General features: G+C 40.3%; 2 protein-coding genes across 2 annotated transcripts in view; one reads left to right on the top strand and one right to left on the bottom strand.

Moving 5' to 3' along the window:
- Nucleotides 1-7,360: 7,360 nt before the first annotated feature.
- On the bottom strand, nt 7,361-8,255 carry msmbl (microseminoprotein, beta-like). Its single transcript, XM_085293991.1, has 4 exons — nt 8,143-8,255; nt 7,900-7,981; nt 7,693-7,798; nt 7,361-7,590 (listed from the first exon to the last, which is right to left on the bottom strand). The coding sequence occupies exons 1-4, from the start codon at nt 8,143-8,145 to the stop codon at nt 7,461-7,463; spliced, it is 321 nt and encodes a 106-aa protein (XP_085150117.1). The 5' UTR covers nt 8,146-8,255; the 3' UTR covers nt 7,361-7,460.
- Nucleotides 8,256-9,340: 1,085 nt separating this feature from the next.
- Nucleotides 9,341-20,799, top strand: part of antxr1a (ANTXR cell adhesion molecule 1a) — a 30,092-nt gene continuing 18,633 nt past the window's right edge. The window contains exons 1-10 of the mRNA XM_085293987.1: nt 9,341-9,849; nt 12,340-12,411; nt 12,505-12,576; nt 13,106-13,187; nt 13,355-13,388; nt 14,219-14,298; nt 14,937-15,005; nt 15,509-15,589; nt 19,135-19,195; nt 20,365-20,463. Of these exons, the coding sequence (XP_085150113.1) occupies nt 9,692-9,849; nt 12,340-12,411; nt 12,505-12,576; nt 13,106-13,187; nt 13,355-13,388; nt 14,219-14,298; nt 14,937-15,005; nt 15,509-15,589; nt 19,135-19,195; nt 20,365-20,463 (808 nt within the window). The 5' untranslated portion in view covers nt 9,341-9,691. The remainder of the gene's footprint in view (nt 9,850-12,339; nt 12,412-12,504; nt 12,577-13,105; nt 13,188-13,354; nt 13,389-14,218; nt 14,299-14,936; nt 15,006-15,508; nt 15,590-19,134; nt 19,196-20,364; nt 20,464-20,799) is intronic.

Raw genomic sequence — 20,799 nt, 5'->3', positions numbered from 1 at the left:
TATTGGTCGGTAGTTATTGGTCCAACTACCGACCAATAACCTGCCTCAGTACTACATGGAAGCTCCTGTCAGGCATCATATCGGCTAAGATGAACAGGCACATGGGTCAATACATGAGCGGGACACAGAAAGGAATTGGCAAGAATACCAGAGGCGCAAAACACCAGCTACTGGTAGACAGAGCAATCAGCCGAGACTGCAAGACCAGACTGACCAACCTGTGCACTGCCTGGATTGATTACAAGAAGGCCTATGACTCAATGCCCCACAGCTGTATACTGGAATGCCTAGAATTGTACAAGATCAATGGGACCCTAAGAGCCTTCATCAGGAACTCAATGGGGATGTGGCGTACAACACTAGAGGCCAACTCCAAGCCCATAGCACAAGTCACCATCAAGTGCGGGATCTACCAAGGAGATGCTCTGTCCCCACTGCTGTTCTGCATAGGCCTGAACCCCCTCAGTGAGATCATTAACAAGACTGGCTACGGATACCGACTACGGAACGGAGCAGTTGTCAGCCACCTCCTGTACATGGATGACATCAAGCTGTATGCCAAGAGTGAACGAGACATCGATTCACTGATCCACACTACCAGGCTATACAGCAATGACATTGGAATGTCGTTCGGACTGGAGAAGTGTAGTCGGATGGTAACAAAGAGAGGGAAGGTAGTCAGAACTGAGGGGATTGAACTACCAGAAGGCAACATTGCAGACAAAGAGGACAGTTACAAGTACTTGGGGATTCCGCAGGCGAATGGGAACCATGAAGAGGCCGCTAGAAAAGCTGCAACCACCAAGTACCTGCAGAGGGTCAGACAAGTCCTGAGGAGTCAGCTGAATGGTAAGAACAAGATCCGGGCCATCAACACGTACGCCCTGCCCGTGATCAGGTACCCTGCTGGGGTAATAGGCTGGCCAAAGGAGGAGATAGAAGCCACTGACATAAAGACAAGAAAGCTCCTTAGCATGCATGGAGGGTTTCACCCCAAGTCCAGCACCCTGAGGCTGTACGCTAAGCGGAAGGAAGGGGGCTGGGGACTGGTGAGTGTCAGCACCACAGTCCAGGATGAGACAAGGAACATCCAAGAATACATTGGGAAGATGGCCCCAACTGACCGAGTGCTCAGTGAATACCTCAGGCAGCAGAAACCCAAGAAAGAGGAGGGAGACGAGGAACCATCATGGAAGGACAGGCCCCTGCACGGTATGTACCACCGGCAGATAGAGGAGGTGGCTGATATCCAGAAATCCTACCAGTGGCTGGACAAAGCTGGACTGAAAGACAGCACAGAGGCACTAATCATGGCAGCACAAGAACAAGCTCTGAGTACAAGATCCATAGAGGCTGGGGTCTATCACACCAGGCAAGACCCCAGGTGCAGGCTGTGTAAAGATGCCCCAGAGACAATCCAGCACATAACAGCAGGGTGCAAGATGCTAGCAGGCAAGGCATACATGGAACGCCATAACCAAGTGGCCGGCATAGTGTACAGGAACATCTGTGCCGAGTACAACCTGGAAGTCCCGAGGTCAAAATGGGAGATGCCCCCAAGGGTGGTGGAGAATGACGAGCTAAGATTCTGTGGGACTTCCAGATACAGACGGACAAAATGGTGGTGGCTAACCAACCGGACATAGTGGTGGTAGACAAACAGAAGAAGACGGCCGTAGTGATCGATGTAGCCGTTCCGAATGACAGCAATATCAGGAAGAAGGAACACGAGAAGCTGGAGAAATACCAAGGGCTCAGAGAAGAGCTCGAGAGGATGTGGAGGGTGAAGGTAACGGTGGTCCCCGTGGTAATCGGAGCACTAGGTGCGGTGACTCCCAAGCTAGGCGAGTGGCTCCAGCAGATCCCGGGAATAACATCGGAGATCTCTGTCCAGAAGAGCGCAGTCCTGGGAACAGCTAAGATACTGCGCAGGACCCTCAAGCTCCCAGGCCTCTGGTAGCGGACCCGAGCTTGAAGGATAAACCGCCTGCATGGGCGTGCTGGGTGTTTATATATATATATATATATATTTCATGACTTTCATTCTTCAAAGGTTGATTCTGTTCATCTGGACATAGCGTATTGAGTGGGAGAAACATTTCGTCACTCATCCAAATGACTTCTTCAGTCTCAGCTGACTGCAGGTTTCTCCAATCTTATCGTACATTTGCATATTGACTGAAATCAGCACCACTGAATGAACAATGTGCTGGGAGGTCAGTTCCTTCATCATGAGTATGCAAATTCTCATGACCATTGATCAACAACCACTGATCAATGGCCATGAGTACTATTCTCAGAGAGTTGGGGAATGGCTGCAATCACAGCATTGCAAGATGGTGAAAGATGTACCCGTAGGCCCCCTCCTCGATTCAGAGATGGTCTTTCCCTTTTCACGTAAACAGCCTCCTTGACTCCGCTCAAACCAGCGATCCCCCCTGTCCAGGATGTGTACATCCTCATCATTGAAAGAGGTAATGTAATGATGCGATTTGCTCTAAGGAATTTCCCTGCCACCCGTCTGCACACCCCCTATCCCTTGCTAAATTCTTTTTTAAAAAACTGTAAATAACAAGAAAAATACAATTAGTAACCGACTTTCACTTTCAGAACTCCAGATCGGTGAATGATGACAGTGACAGTAACACCGGATCCTGTTCCGTTTCAGCTTTTCATTAAACCAATAATAAAGCCACTGTTTCAGTGTAAAAACTACAATTAATTAAATACAAGAGAAATGAACCGGTTTCAGGGGAAGGAAAAAATCTATAAATGTTCCTATTGTGTGTTAAACAACTGACATGCTCCATGACCTCACAATTCCCTACAAAAGTGAGTTCTTCTTTTTACGTGTACACACGTCAGGTTTCAAATTGCAGCCATGCAGGCGGTTGTTGTCTTATAATGCTTTAATGCTCCTATAACACTGGGGCCACTTTGGACTTTACACATCTGCTCCAGACACATCCGCCACCAGACACAGCCTTGCAAGGCTGTCCTATGTTGGTAATAATTAATTAATAATTCTAATAAAAGTGAGCACAAAAGAGAGGAAAACACCCTGCAATGAGCTGAAACATTAACTTATTTGTTCCTGCTTAAAACAGATTATTATTATTATTATTATTATTTGGTTTTCATATGTACCTGTTTTCAGAGATATTAACTTTAATAAAAGGAAATTAACTAGACAGGGCAACACGGTGGCAAGGTGGTTAGCCTTGTTGAAGCAAGAAGGTCCTGAGTTCAGTTCCACCATCAGGGGTCTTTCTGTGTGGACTTCCCATAGTCCAAAGACCTGCAGTTAGTGGTTAATTGGAAACTCTAAATTGTCCATAGGTGTGAATGTGAGTGCGAATGGCTGTCTGTGTCCCTGCGACAGACTAGTGACCTGGCTAAGGTGTACCCTGCCTTTTGCCCTAAAACAGCTGGGATAGTGCAACCCTGAAAAAGGATAAGTGGAAGTGAATATATGGATATAATTCTTTTCTGTCTCTCTTTTTTGTCATATTTTTCAAGGAACCTATTTTTGAGAACAGCATAATAAAAATGAAAATTCTGTTTTTGGTGTGCCACTCCAATATTTTTAGTGTCCCCTATATGGCCACCGTGAAGCCAGTGTGAATGTGCATTAAACCTACATTCTTTTTAAAAGCCAAAATGGAGCAATAAGTTGCAAAAATACTAATAAGCCTACAAAAGTTTACAGAAAACGACCCTTGCTTTTTACCTCATTATAAATGTTCTCGATATGGTCTCAGTCACTAATTTTGAGTAACAAGTCTGTTTTATGACTTGTATTCAGTCTAAGTTACAGAAAGGACGGTTTGAGGCATAGATTATACAATAAAGGCATAGATCATATCACTAATAAAGGTATTCTCAAGGGTTGGATAACTGCCAAAAACAAGAGGCTCCTGGTGATTTTTAAAAAAAATGATTTTGGGTTCAGATTAAGATTTGGGAAAACCAACAAATCAGAAAGGAAGGAAATCAATGAGGAAAATATGTTTTGGTAGCAGGCTGACTAGGGATGACAGCTTTCAATTAAAATCATGTGTAACATTTTACAAGACTGAAGTCACATGTTGTTTAATTTTCTGTTCTTTTCTAACAATAACCTGTCATAGCTTGGTTGTATTTGGAGCTGAAAGTGTGCTGCAGTGACATGCCTTTATAAAAACTGCCACAGCAATATTTATTTGTGTTGCAACTATAACGTTCATAATTGTAATTTGATTACTTAATCTATCCTCCTGTCCAGGTGAGATCGCGTTTAAAATATAAAAAGCTCAAAAGTATTTCATATAATATCAGTGTGCAGTGTCCAAAACCAATGGCTGACACCACTATGTCCATCTACTTGCTCTCTGACCATCACAACCAGCTTTACATAGTTTCTGTTGTAATTTAACTATTCTTCTAATAATGTTTTAATATTAAAACTTCACCACACACGCACACAAGTTACGAGAACTACTGCTCCAAGCAACTTCATCCCCTCGATGCTGGAATTTCTTTTGCATCCGTAAAACACCCACCAAGTGTGAAGCAGCTTAGTCTACTATTATCTGATCCCTGCTGGGTTAGAGTTGGCAAAGGTACAGACATTCTTTTTTAAGTAGAAGTACAGCTACATAATTAAAAAATGCTCAAAAAGCTCAAATACTGATTCAACTTCTTACTCAAGTAAAACTGAAAAAGTACAGGCTCTGAAATCTCAAAATAATACATTAAAAGCAGCTCTTTGTTGGGCATTTCCATCTGTGCAAAGGACTTCATGCTATTCAATATAACACAATATTAGAATTGTATTAGAACTCTAGTTCAATTGAATTTCTAATTCTAATGCATTAAATCACCTTGAACACAAACAAAGAAAACTAAAAACTTAAAAAAAAACCCTCTATTTTAAGTTGCCTAAATTTTAGAAGGTGACTTTGCCTCCACACGTAAACAGAAAAGTGAGTATAGTCAGGGGTTAAAGTGGGATTCGGCAGATGAATTAAACAACATATTGCCAGGTGTGCTGTTTATACTTTTAAAAAAATCTTTAAACCAGAAAAAAACCCATAACTTCACATCATATACAGATACATATACAGCAATAGAAAGTAGAGATATTTGTGTAAAAATGTAGGGAATATAAGTGAAAAGTTTTCAGAATAAATAATAATACTATTAATACTCAGAAATATTAACTAATAAATACTCAAGTAAAGCAAAGGTACTTGAAAAGTCTCCCAAAGTATTATAATGATGTGTTTTTCCTTTAATAATTCCCACGTCTGTTATTTGGTGAGTGACAGATTGCCAGATCTCTGCCTGTGGAACTGAAGGTTGAGATGCCTGAGCTGAAAAAGTGACTGAGAGTTGGTTTCATATGAATTCTTGTTCAAGAATCTAAAACGACTAACAGGCATTTTGAAAAATGGCACGAAAGTGATATGAAAGGCATCATTTATATGAAACACCCATCTTCAGACTTCCAGAACGCCATAAAAAACAAATCACTTCAATACTGCACTAAAAACTGGACACCGTATTGTTGGTTCGTCTTTCTTATGCACTACATATTCACATGCCTCTGGGTCAAACACTGACACACAGTCATCAGGGAACCGTTGTGGGGTGGCACACCTGTGATAACGCAAAAGACACACAGTTAACAGTGCATCATGTAAAGTCAAATATAATTGATTTTTCCATCTATTTAAATACCAGTAATTTAATGTGAACACTCAGGCACGGCAACATGCAAGTACAGTCCCAACAATTAGCTCTCCATCTAGATCCCACTGCATGCCAATTGTTATTGTCATCCTTACAATGGGTTGATAGATAGATAGATATTATTCTGGCACAGTTCCTATTGAACTAAAAAAATGTGAGTGTATGTTTATCTCTGTCTGTTATTTCTGTTTTTTTCTTACCAGGTTCTAATTTTTTTGTTGATGCACTCACTATTTGTCAGTGACAGCAGAGCGCACAGCGGCAGAGCCAAATATTTCTTCAGAGGAAAGCAAACATTGCAGTTTGATTAGGCACCATCTAAGTAATTACTTCTGTACATTTAATTACCAGTAAACATTAAGTTTTATAAAATTGCTGCTTATTGCCATAATTTATATAATTTTAGCCTGTCAGAAATGTACAAAACAACTGTTAACTATAACAAAAATGAAACTCACCATCCTGGAAGTCAGATTTGATAGAGCTGAAAAGCAACAGTCTGAGCAACAATTGACTGTTCCTTTTAGACACCTTTGGATGTAGATGTAGATGGGAAGATTCGCTACATACATGTGGAAGAGGTCAAAATGTCTCAAAAAGCAAACAACCAAAATTGGTGCTCGAGAAAGTCGTTTTTCTATTAGTTTGTACTCATTTTAAGAATTAGTTAAACAGTCAAATCAACAAATATTCAGATCTTTTTTATTTCTTTTAAATCTGAGAAATAACTTGATATGCCAAGTTTAAACAAACACAGTTTGCATGCAAGCGTACAAGCTTACTGGAAGTTACGGGCAGTAGGATAGACCACCCCTCCCTTGTGTTTAATTTCAAAGGTCAGGCAGCATTTTTTGGAAAATGATTTAGTTCTTTCTTCAAGGTAAATAGATATTCAGTTCTGATATCACATGATGAGTTGTCACTGTGCTTTACTATTACAGGTATGTTTTGTTTCCAGTGAGGGACTATCAAAATAAGACAGGAAGTAATTAAAACATGAAAACACTGAACACTTAGACAGAGACTTCACCACGCAACACGGAGGAGGCAAGAAAAGTGATAATTGAAGAGACGCACAGACATCTGCATGAACACAATTACAATACATTAGCCTAGACAAGAAAGGATAAACACTGAGGGAGGAATAAACTAAAGGAAGAGAACTAAATACACTAAATGTAAAACCCCAACCAAACCACAAAACAAAGAGATAATACAAATAAATAAAGCCTCGAAGTCCAACAACCTCTCCACACAGGGTCAAAGACCCAGAACCATGACACTGAGTACTCAGATTGGGTGAAAATGTCTTAATCCCATTTTCCGCATTATAGCAAGCTGACAGTGTAGCTTAATATGTGTTTGAATAAACTAACTGGGACTGAAGATAAACACCAAGAACAAATAAATCAGAGCTTCATGAGACATCTCATCTCATAGCTGAAGGGATGGTGTATTTGGTGACAGAGTGAGAGATCTCTGTCTTGGACTTTGGAGCTGGGGTGGAAATGGAAGTTGGGATAGCTGAGTCAAAAAAAGTGTCAGAGAGTTGTTGAAGAAGTGGGTATAAGACAAACTCAGACAGGCGATAGCAGTCATGACTAAATAAAAAGAATCACCACCAACATTTTTCTTTTAATAATTTCATTTAGTTGTTTTTGCATTCAGTGGTACTCACCAAAGACATATTTATGGATTTTTATTCAAGAGTCTAAATATTGATTGAATCACTTTCCCGTTGCAGCAAAAATTGGGCATAGTTCTGTTGGGTTATCTCTCTTGTGCACTACATATTCACATCTCTTTGAGTCAAACACTGACACACAGTCGTCGGGGAACTGTCGTGGGGTGGCATACCTGTGACAATAAAGTAAAGTTAACACAGTTAACAGTGTATTATGTAAAGTCGAGATGACTAATGTTTTCCTCCACTTAAATAACAGTAATAAATGTACTTACGCAGCACAGCATCCTTGGCAAGTACAGTCCCAGCATTTACTGTTTCTCCATTTAGATCCCACTGCATGCCATGTCTCATCCATATCATCCTTACAATGGGTCATACCTATGAGTGAAAAAAAGATCATGAACATTTTTCAATGTTTATGTGTGTGCACAAAGAATATACTTTATGTCTTTCAGTATGTATTATTCCTTTTTTCTCACCATATGTCTGAGGCTTAACAAAGCACTGACTATTTGTCAGTGACAGCAGAGCGCACAGCAGCAGAGCCAGAGCCAAGTATTTCTTTGGGGGGAAAATTGCAGTTTGATTAGGCACCATCAAAGTACTTATGTATATTTAATTACCAGTAAACATCACACTTGATAATAATGTTGTCATTACTTTAGCCTGTCAAAATCAGCCGTTAACTGAGTTTCTTCTGAACTGGCAAAAATAAAACTCACCATTGTGGAAGTCTGATTTGTCAGATCTGAAGAGTTTTGAAGAGTGAATATTGTGTTTCTAATGCAGGGCGCTTTCCTTTTAACAACTGCATGTACGATGACCTTTGGAAGTAAACAACTGGTGGTTTTGCCATATAAATGTGACGTCTGTGAAGCAAAGGTTTATATCTAGGCTGCATTGGATATAGTTTGTCAATATTTCTAATCAGATGAAAAAAAATGTTAAATGAGCTGAAATACACCAAATCATTGTCCTGAAAGCCAAAGTGCAGAACTGTTGAAAGCTGAAAAGAAGAAGTTTTAAAGTTGGAAATAGCTGAACATCTTTAAATGTACATAAGAAAAAGCTGATTAATGACAAAAGAAAATTTAAAGTAACAAAAAAAATTCTGGATGAATACTGAAAGCTCATATTCTTTAGATCACTTGAGTGGAATTATGGATTTCAAATGTCTAAACTCAAGAATCTCAAGTGAAGTTAAAGCTAACTGTTACCATCAATGTTGGTCCTTTGGTGTATTTGTAATGGCTTCCAATGTGACACAGACATCCAAAAGGTTGTGATTCAGTTGGGGTAAGTAAAAGTTAGTAGTGTGTAGGTAACATCTGTGCAGCTCACTGATGTTTTGGAGCCCACAAGGGGTCAGCATTCAGCAACAACGGCAACAGTCTTCGTGTCTTCATGCATAAGCCATTAGCAACATCTAATCTACTGTCACGGTAACTATCTCTTCAAGTTTGATGAATGAACTTTGTTTATGGAAATCAGAAATTGGTCTACACGGTCTTCACAGTTATGCAGATGTCACCTAAATGTGTTGCTAGTTTTACTTCTTCTCCTTAATGTTATCTTTCTTTCTTGTTGTTCACATGATCACATGTGACAGTAACTTTCTCTTTGCATCATGAAACCAAGATAAATTCTTTGCATGTGTCTTCAGCATTATTGGGTTTCTGCAGCTCCTGGTTTTCGTGTGTAATACGTTCCAGCACACAAGGAATCAGACACCATGAACTGATTCCACAATATTTGTGGTCTCTTTATAAAGGGTGAATTATATAAAGGCAGTCACTGATCACCACTAGATGGTGTGATAGGGCAGCAGACTCCAGTATTTGCTCTGCATTGTGTTCTTCGCATCATATTCTAGAAAGGAAGAGAGAGAGAGAGAGAGAGAGATGAAAAGAGTTAGACTTCTAGGGTTTGTGGATCTTTCTGCTGGATGGCCTTGCCCTTTACAAAAACAGCAAATATCAGTGGGAGGGTGCATGGGGCTCTTCTCATCTCTACATAATACTGTGTTGGAACCACTGATGAGAGGGTCCCAACAACAGTGAGCTCCATAGCACTCGTGCTTTGTCTCTCTCCTCCTCTTCACCCTCTGAGTTAAGCTCGCTGCTCTCTATTGGATCATTGCTTTTTACACTTCAAGGATCCGTGCAGAACTGAAAGAAGTTTCTGCAGGAGGATTAAAACTTTGAAAATAACCGATGCTGGTTTCCTTCATCATCTGATGTTTATGAGACTTTTGGTTTTTTTTCTGGAATAATGCCTTTGTGCTGGAAGAGAAGCTCCTGGTTGCCAGTGGTGTTTGGGACTGCGCTGGTCGTTCTTACTGCTGGTAATGCTGGACCGAATCAGGACAGGAGGCAACCTCAGTCATCCTCGTGCTTTGGAGGCTTTGATCTCTACTTTGTTTTGGATAAGTGAGTGAACTGACAGACATTACCTGATTTTCTATCGATAACTGAGTTCATGATTTTTTTTAAAAATCTAGGAAGAAGCGTTTGTTGACGAAACAATTTGGTGTCTGTCTTTGTTTCTACCTCCACTAAAGTTTCTTCCTACCCTGAAAACTTAAGACAGTTCTCTAGCTAAACATTTTATGCATTGTTATGAAATCATACTTATGCACGAAGTTTAAAATGCATATTTACTTTATGCATAAAAGAATTGTGCTTTTTGTGTCCCCTGCAGCAATAAAATCATGGTTTTGCCAAGTGTTTTTATGATGTCATCATCCCATTTGGTATCATTATGAGTCTGGCGTCATGCAATGCAGGAAAATGGGTTAATGATGCAATGTTTTCATTATTGTGATTGTTGCTCCATTTAACTGTCAGCTGCAGTCACAGTGCTGTGTTTGGTGTACATACGTACCTCATTAGCCAGTGAAAAGCTTGTCTTGATAATTATGTTTCTTCATATTCTCAGATTTTCAAATTCTGTGTATCTTAGGGAGTCATTGTGATAAAGTTATTTGGACACAGGTCATGATTTAGAATCCATTTCCCTGTTTATCTAAGCTCAGTTTGAGTTATCTTTGTTTTTCATTCAGCAGTGCAGCAAAGACAGCTGTACAAATCTGCAAAGTGGCACGAACCTCCCACAATAATCTATCACAATTACAGTTGACAGTCTTTTGGAGGGGGCATGTCGTGGACTCTTTTCATTTTGCAGGTTTCTGCAGGCAGCACATGATACATTGATAAGTTAAACCTGAATTTTGATGCTCTGCAAATTTAGAATTTTCCCAACTAATCCTTTTAGGGTAATAACTAATAATATTTAAGGTAAATCAGCACATAGCCTCTCTAGAACCGATGCTTAAATTGCTCAGGGAGTTGCCTTTGGACTATAGCAGAGTACTTACCTTCTGACATTTGTATTTTTAAATCCTGGTTTCAAACGACTTGTTTTTATTATAATATCACCACATGCCAAACTTCTTGGCCAACTAGGCCAAGAAAAAAAAAAGATCCAACTCATTAAACCACTCTTTTTTTATTTGGAGTTTTTAATTGGTGGATTTTTCTGTAGCTCCATTGTTTAGAGAGTCTCTACATGCAGAGGCAGAGAGAGATTTTCCAGTTGTCCTACAGTACTTCTCAGTGCCAAGTCCAGGCACATGCTGCTATTTCTTAGAGGAAAAATCAGGCACTTATGCAGGAGTGAGCAACTGTTTGCATTAGCCATGTTTCAAAGACACAGGTTTACAGGTGCACCCTGGCAGTATTTGTTGTCGGGCATTAGCTGTTCCTTTAAATTTCTGTCTCCTCTCCAGGTGGGACTTCACTTTGCCTCTTAGCTGCGATGTCCTCCACCTGCCCTCACTGTCTTCTCACAGTATCTGCCTGATCTCTCTTCTCCTCTTCTCTCTTTTCCCGATGTCTGCGCTGCCTTTCTCCACTTGGTCCAGATGTTCCAGTGTTTCAGCCTGTTGGCTCAGATGTTTGTGCTGGGACTTGTGTCATGGTGACAATGGAAAAATACGTGTGTTATGAAAACACAATTTCACTGAAAGCCGTGATAAAAATCAGCAGTGACACATTCAAAAGACATCTAGGCTCACAAAATGTCGGCGTTATCAGCCAAAAAAACTGTAGCTGTGTACTGATATTGATACAGATAACTGAATAATGAGATAACTATACAAAACAGCTTCTCTGCTAAATCATTTAATCCCTCCCTGATCTCCTGATTTTTATTTCCTGACAAGTAAGTAAAAACTGTGACAGTAAAGAGAGAACAAAGTTCAAGATGATTAAACAGAAACACTGATCAGCTGTTATTATGCAGCAGGGTTAACGAAGCCTTATTGTGAGTGTATTTTGATGACTGTAAGACTAAAGTAACTACAGGTGCACAAAGAGGATTTTAGAAATTTGAAGATCATTACTACTTCGTAGAGTAAGTTCACCAGGCTCTCCAAAGCATTTATTCTGCAGGCTCTTTCAAGTCAGCTGTTTTCTTTGTAAGCACTCCTTCCCCCCTGGGCACAGACACAAGGGCCCCCAATGTCAGGGGCGGTGGCTACAGAAAGAGACACAAATACAAACAGATGCACAGCTTCAAAAACATGACCGCAGTTACCCAAAAGAGACACAAACAACAGAAGAGAGACCACGAACCATAATTCACAGTGACATACAAAGATTAAAACAGACATAAAGTTAATTTTTTATGGAGACACAACAACATACAAAAGACTCAAAAGACATGGTGGTATAATTTCAGGTGCTTTGGGGTCTTTTTAAGACTTGGTCTTGCACCTGTCTGAAAGTGCTAGGGTTTTTTTTTTTTTGTTTTAAATTATTGCCTTGGGCTACTGCCAGAGGAGAGGTCATGTAGTTTAGATGCACAGCTGCGATTTTAAATAACACATCATCATATTAATTTGATCTTTTTCTTGTCAGATCTGGGAGCGTGCAGCATCACTGGACTGAAATCTATCACTTTGTTGAAAATTTAGCTCAGAAGTTCATAAGGTAAAGAAATAAAAGTGTTGTAACAAGAATCTGTGGGAAAGTTTGTAACAAGAAATGATGACAGATGAATGTTTTCTCCTGTCTTTTCTCCAGCCCACAGTTGCGGATGTCCTTCATTGTGTTCTCCACTGAGGGACAGATCTTAATGAGGCTCACAGAAGACAGGTGGGTGCAGCTCCTCCTCCACAAAAACAAAAACTGGTCCTAATCCTTTAATTTTCTGCCATCCAGCTGAAAGGAATGAGCGTAATACCAGATCTGGACTGAGGTCACATACAGTTATGCGCTTATGATTTTTATGACCAAGAAGAGATTCCAGACAGATACTTTCCTTTGCTCTGCAGAGTCTGCATAAATACTTAATCATGTGGTGTTTGACACGATGCGGACAGTTTATGTATCCAATCTTTTAATGTTTCAGTGTTTCCTGTAGATCTTACTCTACAAAAGGCTCATTTCCTGTCTGTCTGTGCAAAAGTGTCTCAGGCCAACACACACCAATACCATTCCAGTTTATTCATCTGTTACACATTGCTTGCATTTTCTCAAAATGCTGCCCTTATGGAAGCTATTATCCTGTCGCCACGCCCTAAAGTATCTGGTTTTTATGCAAAACCATGTTCAGAAATGAATCTGACAAAATAAATATTTCAGTTAGATTAGATATTCCCTTGTCTTCTGCGTGTCCGCTCAGGGAACGCATTCGCAAAGGACTGGAGGAGCTTGAGTTGGTTCGACCAGGAGGAGACACTTTCATGCATCTGGGCATCATGAGGGTGAGTGGACCTTCAAGCTGGCACCTCCTGCTTCAGCTGCAGCACAGTCACCGCGCAGTTCAGAGCACTAGATGACTGAAATGTTAGAGACACAAGGAGTTCCCTCATTCCTTGCATTCTACTGGGCTTACGCGTGTTTAATTGATCTTTTCTTTTATTGTTCGCAGGCCAGTGAGCAGATATACCACGGAAACATAGAAGGTGTGTTTTATTCCTCCTTATAGTGCGCTGCAGATTTTTCAAGTGTAATTTTTACCAAAACCTGTGAATGGATGAAAGTTTTGTCTGTTTCTGTGCTTTACTGAACTCAAATGGATGTTGCCGACTTTAGGGACAGGAGGTCAAAGGGGTCACAAGATAATTAGAGTCTGAGCAAAAAAACACTGTTATGTGATGCTCCCACATGAAATTGCCGTTTTTGTCCTTGTGTGTGTGTGTGTGTGTGTGTGCTTTAATGATGCTGTTACTGGTCCAGGCCTATAAACTAGTCACAATAAACAACTTGACAAAGAAGAACACAATTATTGCTGAGAGCTCAGGGGAAGAGGTAACCTTCAGTGTAAGCCTCGGAAAGAGCCAACAGTCGTGGCTTTAGTTATGGTTTACATTTGCTCGTTGACTTGAGGTCACCTTTAGGAGGCCTTTAGATGCATGTGATTTGATTTAGACTGAATGAGATATGCAATTACAACAATTAAGGTTTAGATCATGTAACTACAAACAGTGTTCTGTTAGCTCAGTCAAGGTGGGCGACGTTTTGGTAGCGCGTGCATGCGTTTGTGTCATTATGCCTGTAAACACGATAGCTTGGAAATTTTTGGATGAATTCTGATCAAACTTTGTGGGGATGTAGAGTGGGGTCATGTTAACGATACAACATACAGGCATATAGGGAATTATATATGGAGGATGCCAAATATCATGTTAGTTTGTATATCTGACTTTGTATATCTGAAGTATGTAGCTAGAGTATTTCATTTGCTAGGCCAGTAAAACTGCAGCAGGGGTGATTGTATTCTTTTTGCTCACAGGTTATCGCACTGCCAGTGTTATCATAGCTCTGACGGACGGAGAGTTACACGAAGATCTTTTCTTCTACGCTGAGAGGGAGGTGAGAGGAAAAAAATAGGTCACACGTGTTTCACAACCAGGTGAAATATGTAAACGATTAAACATATGTGGGACCAGATCAAACACTGCCATTCTGTACATCACCACTTTGATCCTCATCTTTTAGTCAGACAGCGGGGCCAGAGCCTTCCCCGGATTCATACATCAGAGCTCGCATTCGCATCTGCTCTGGCCTCTAATAATTCAGCTGCTCCTCTGATCATTCAGACTTTGCAGGCGAAGGCGTGTGAAAGCCACAGGCTTTAATCAGCTTTTAGTTGCTTCAGACACATGTTGACATTGGGGATGGTGTTCCTGGAAATGTTCCTCCTGGAAGCTGTGGGAGGTCTTAGGTTGTTTCTCGATGTCAACACCAAAAACATATTAACTGGAAATTTGACTTATGTGTTCTGTCTGGTTTTGTGGCATCTGAGGGACGTTTCGAATGTTACATCATGCGTGATTAATATTATTAAGTGGAACTATGATGGTGCCTGGCTTCTTTTAAAGAGTTTTTCCAAGTGCCAGATAAAAACAAGCCTTTTTTGGGTTTGTTGTGGATGGTGTTGTGAAATGCAGAGGTGTAATTGAAGCCAGGTCTTCCTGTTTTTGCTGTAAATCTGTGTGTGTACTTGACAGGCCAACCGCTCCCGAAGTCTGGGTGCCTCGGTTTACTGCGTGGGGGTGAAGGACTTCAATGAGACACAGGTGTGTGTATGCTTTTAAGTTTTAGTCTGAACCTTACTGGCTTATGGCACCTGAACTTGAGAGAGAAATGGATAGCACTGCTGTAAAAATTTAAGCTCTGGAAATCCAAACCTTATTTTGAAAATCCTGAAACTAGCGTTTTTAAAGAGTTAAGTGCTTGACATCACATAAAGTCATAACTGTAAGTAATTTAAACCCCGTGTCACTGTCTCTGTTCATGGACAGCTGAAGCAAACATATTCAAGTGAGTTAAGTACTCCAGCAAAGACATGAAATATGTTTTAACTTATGCAGCTTTATCCAAAGGCTTGGTTTCCTAATCACTGCAACATGCCAAGTGAAGAGGACTTTCCCCCCGCCTCCTTTGTTTGTCGTTGAAGCTGTTTTATTTTAAGGAAGTTGTGTAATTATGTTATGCCACGGGACAATGTCTGAATGGAAATCTTGGATGAATAAGTGTGCCACTTGTCTCTTTTGATTACAGTAATTTGTTTTCTCTCTAGCTGGCAAACATTGCTGATAGTAAAGACCACGTCTTCCCTGTAAATGATGGATTTGAGGCTCTGCAAGGAGTCATCGATTCAGTAAGCATTTCAGTTCTACATGTTTACATCAGACAGACGCTCGGCATCCGTGTGACGTGTTATGATCAGGACTTTCAGACACAGGAAAAGTCAACGGAGATCTTCTTGCTTTAATAGGCTTTATATAATCTCTCCCTTGACCTCCCCTTTAATCCATAAACATGTTGATCAAATATCAGGAAACGAGTCCTTCTGGACAGAGACAGAATTCCAGGAAAACCTGCTGTGACTTTCCTTCTTTTGATTAGTGTGACTGATAAACACAAAGTATGTCCTGTATCTCTTAAGATTGACCTCAGTGTTTTCCATTTGAATACTAGGATGAAAAATTTGAATTAGTTTGCTGTGAATGTGCTGATGTCACTGGGATATGGGATTTGTTGAGCAGAAATAAGGGCCAGACAGCTGAATTACATCTGGAGCAGATTAATGGCAAGTTGAAAGCAGCTACTTCTCACTCATGTGAAAGGGGCAGTTGATCATGAATCGTCCTCTTGATGTTCACGGTTAAAGAGAGTATGTTCCTGGAGAGTAGAGCTGGGCGATAGAACGATAACGATATGTATCGCGATATAACTTTTACTCGATAGAGAAATTAAGCTATCGCGATAGACCTCGCCGCTCTTGTCCTCAAAAAAAAAAAAAAAAAAAAGGTCAGCCAATCCAAATTAAGTAGCGCGGAGCCGCAGCGTCACGGCCGCAGCGTCACGTCGCGTGACTTGTTACGTACAGCACAAGTGCCAAGCCGCACGTGTGTTTGTTTGGGAAGCAGCCAGCGGGTAATGGAGGAAATGAGTGTGCCGACTAGAAAAATCAACCGAGCGTGACCGAAGAGAAAACAGATGATGGTTCCAATGCCGGAGAGATTGTCAAACGGAAGAGCCATAGAAGTTCCGTAGTGTGAAGGTATTTCGGCTATTTCAAGTCTGACAAAAATAGAGTAGCGTGCACTGTAAATTGTGCCGAAAGCAAGTCTGGAAATACAATAAACTGGTGCATGCGTCACACTGCGCCACGTTATTGTTTCGGTGAAATGAATTTCTACAAGACTGTTACTGTTAATTCTACTCTCTGCAGTGTTTAAATGCTTACATATACACACAGTTACTGTCCCTCCACACTTACGACTCGGTTCTGCTTCTATGCCCCAGCTTTGTTTACTTTTTCCCACCGAGGCTTCTAGACTTCTGATTGGCCAACATTTAGGCACGGTTAGGAATCTAGCGCCACCTGCTGTTTTGGCATGTTCATAGCAGCGTTTTCCTTCATTTCTGCCTTTATGTGTGGACGGGATTATTTTTTAAAACGAAAACGGAAAATCTCCGTTTTCAAAAATACCCGTGTACGTGTGGACGTAGCCTCAGTCTCTGACTGGAAGCGCTAATTCGTCATTCGGCTTTTGTCAGACTAAAGTAACTGTTAAAACTGTTTGAAAAGCTCAGCTATACAACAAGGAGAGATTGAGAATTTCCTTTTAGTTCTCAGTTTATTTGATATTGACAAAAGTTAGTCAGTTTTGTCTGTTCTTCTGTAAAACAAACTAAGATTTATTTTTAGAATTAATATTTTGTTTCTAAGTGGAATTGACAATTTAGTCTGTTTCGTTTGTCTTATTTTGAAACTTAAACGCTTTAGCGGCTGCCTTTTGTGTAGTTTGCAATATTTGCCTTTATTTATCTGAAAAAGTCTCATGTTCCTTAAGTACATCTACCCTGTTGAACTTATTATGGGAAATAAATATTTAAATAAAAACAAGCTGCTGATTATTTCACATTTTACTTGTGAGCAACGGCACATTTAAATCTTACAAATATAGTTATTTGGCTTATATCGTGATAGATATCGTTATCGCCTGAAATGAAAAAAACATATCGTGATATGAAAAAATCTCATATCGCCCAGCTCTACTGGAGAGCAACAAATATATATATATAATACTCAGTGTTGGGAAGGTTACTTTTAAAATGTATTCCACTACAGATTACAGAATACATGCCCCAAAATGTATTTTGTAACGTATTCCGTTATGTTACTCAATGACAGTAACGTATTCTGAATACTTTGCATTACTTAATATAGTATCATGCTTTTTACAACTACATGAATGTACTATTGCTGTGTGATTTATTACTATTGCTGGAGGTCCACGGCTCCGAACCGTAGTAAAGGGACCTCTGGCTAATACGTCGGGTTCCGTGTCGGGCTCATAGCTGAAACCTAGCTTTACTTTGTTGTCTGGGTCAAGTTTGAGACAGAGAGGCGTTGAAAGGCTGCTCCAACGGAACTTATTGTTTTGGAGGAAAACACCAACATGGTGTACAGTCTAGTCTTAATAGCTTACTTACAACTGGGCTTGTCAGGCACTCTATTTGGCTGCAGTGGTTATTATTATATTTACATGCTTCCAGCTCCTGTTTCTGCTCTATGACAACTCGTACCTTTCCACTCTCCTTTTTCTCCCTCCTTGCGCTCACAGACATATAACAGGAATGGCAGTCCATTCTCCCTGCAGCACGGACTACGCTGCCCATGAGGCTACATTCTTTAGGGCTATGACTGTAGCATTCTGCCTATTAGCTTAGCACAACAACAACAACAACAACAAAAAGGGGCTCTCTCACCCAGGAAACACATAGTCGCAGAGAGAGCGCGCGTCACCCTTTAACCATGGCAACCATAATGCTGCGCCTGGAACATAGCTGTCAAACAAAACCCAAACAGTCCTGACCAATGTTCCCTCTAATTTTTCACGTGTCTGAGCGAACACACAAACTCCCTGAGCGATCCCTTGGACCACTGTGAGCAACATTAGACGTGTCCACTGTGGTCACGCCAGAGTTTACATTTATGTTAGACTACTTTTAATTAACTGCTCTAGCCCATTTACAATGAAAATGTAAAAAAAAAATCTAGTCATTGACCTGTGTAGTATGTTAGCCTGTCAACGACGTTGATTAGCTGCGTATGTGCGAATGTGAATCGCATTATTGGCTGGACTATGGGATAAGGTGGCATCGTTCTAATCCCATATGGGAGCAGCCAGTCACTTACTGACTAACACTGTAAAACAGAATTGTTAAAGTATTCATTTTAATTTCAATTCAGGTTAGATTTTTTGTGCACAACGCAGATTTTCTGTGCGCAGAGACCGTGTCAGCAGTGCGCAATTGCGCACGTGTGCAGCTTAGAGGGAACATTGGTCCTGACCCGCGATATGAAACAGGAAAATACCGCTGTGTAATCCATTTATTTCAACAAAGTAACTGTATTCTAAATACCACCTTTTTAAACGGTAACTGTAACGGAATACAGTTACTCATATTTTGTATTTTAATTGCGTAACGGCAGTACATGTATTCCGTTACTCCCCAACACTGATAATACTGTACATCTGCAGGATGTAAATGGGAGCAAAAGTTTATTTAATAAGGACATAAAAGTGGACTTGGCTCAAAGTGGCCATTCAAAATGGAAAGAAATAGATGACCACGAGAGAAAGATGGACAGCAGGAAAACCACAGTGCTTATCTCAATGTGTCCCTCAGATCCTCAAGAAGTCCTGTATCGAGATCCTGGCAGCAGAACCATCCAGTATCTGTGCAGGAGGTAAAACTTTATTCTAGTTCACCTTCCTCAGGCCACTCATTATAATATTAGGATTTTCTTAAGATGGTGAATGAATTTGAGTATGCCGAAAAGTCGTTTCCTAGAGTGCATTTACCTTCTAGGATGGTATAGTTGTATCAGAAGCTTTCAAGCAGTCATCATGGGCATGGATATCATGAATCGAAATCTATCAGTTGAGAGCTTTTAATGAAGTCTTCTTTTTCCAGAGTGTAATAATTGTACGGCTTACGTCTTTAATGAATTTCAAAACAAAACAAGAATTGGGTGTTTGATTTTTTTCAGGGTCACAAATATGCATAAAGCCTCATTTACATACGCCAACACTAATATTTGATTAAATGTCCCAAAGTGTATCTGGCAAGACACTTTTGATAGCCATCAATGAGTTTCTGGAATAATTCTGGCTGGATATTTTACCACTCTTCTTGGCAGACTTGGTAGATTTCATTTAAATCTGTTGGTTTCCCGGCACAGACCTGGTTCATAATTTTTCAATCGGGTTGACATCAGAACTTGGGGAAGGACATTCAAGAAGCTTAATGTTAGGGATATTTGTTTGGGATCATTGTCCTATTGGGGGAAAAAATGTGTCAAAGAATTTTGGAGGTAATCCTCCTTCATTTTACCATCTATTTTGTTCATCAGTACCACTGGCAGCAAACAGCCCCAGAGCATGATGCTACCACTACCATGCTTGACAGCTGGTTTAGTTGTCTTGAAAGTCTCACGTTTACAACTCCAAACATTTCTTGGTCAGCACCCTCTAAATCTATTGGCGATGTGAAACTCCCTTTACTGGGATAGTGAAAAAGGTTTTTGTCGTGTAGTTTCCAGTTCATTGAATTCTTGGATCTTCCTGAACGCCATTTTCCTCTCATCTGAGGGGAATCCACACTTGACCCTGTGTGGATTAGAGAAAATCCAACTTGCACACCCAGTTCTTGTTTTAAACTAATTTCCCCTGGAAAAAGAACTGTTGAAAGAAATTATTAAAAGCTCCAAATTGCCACGACATTCATGCTCAACACAAGTGTATGTAAACTGCTGCTTGGGATTACTTTGGACCAAAGAAGATGAAATAACTTCATTTATTTTCAATAATATTTTATAGATGAGGTGACATAATGTGTTTCTCTTCGCCTTGTCAGAGTCCTTCCAAGTGGTGGTGAGAGGAAGTGGATTCCTTCACGCCCGAAATGTTGACAAAGTGCTGTGCAGCTTTCGAATCAACGACACCCTAACTAAGAGTAAGTGAAGCATTGCTTATCAGGGTGTTACCCCTTATTCACTGCATGAGCTATTTTATTACCATATAACATCATATCTGATTATGCTGTTAAACTATGACAAAGACGGCTGGAAAACACAGATGAGTGTGTGAGACGTTGTGAAAGTCACCTAAATTACACCGGCCTGATTTTCCCAAAAGACAAACACTACGTGAGCCACACCGCTGGAGTCCTCGGTGATCAAATGAGCAGCCAGGTTTTATTTATGCATTTTTTTAAACACATGGTGTAATTTTACAGTCTGGAATCAAGGTAAAAATTAAAACAGGAGATTAAGGAGAACCTGTACCACAC

The sequence above is a fragment of the Mchenga conophoros genome, linkage group LG12 (genome assembly GCF_057382185.1).
Source record: "Mchenga conophoros isolate Kocher_MC1m ecotype Shallow Benthic linkage group LG12, M_conophoros_male_GT1.1, whole genome shotgun sequence".
Classification (NCBI taxonomy): Eukaryota; Metazoa; Chordata; class Actinopteri; order Cichliformes; family Cichlidae; genus Mchenga; species Mchenga conophoros.
Note: the sequence above shows the minus strand (reverse complement) of the source record. Positions and strands in the feature narration are given on the sequence as shown.

Coding starts and splice junctions, on each gene's coding strand:
- msmbl (XM_085293991.1), bottom strand. Junction 7,799..7,899: donor TGTTAAGCCTCAGACATATG/GTGAGAAAAAAG, acceptor TTTCACTCATAG/GTATGACCCATTGTAAGGAT. Junction 7,591..7,692: donor TGCCAAGGATGCTGTGCTGC/GTAAGTACATTT, acceptor TTATTGTCACAG/GTATGCCACCCCACGACAGT.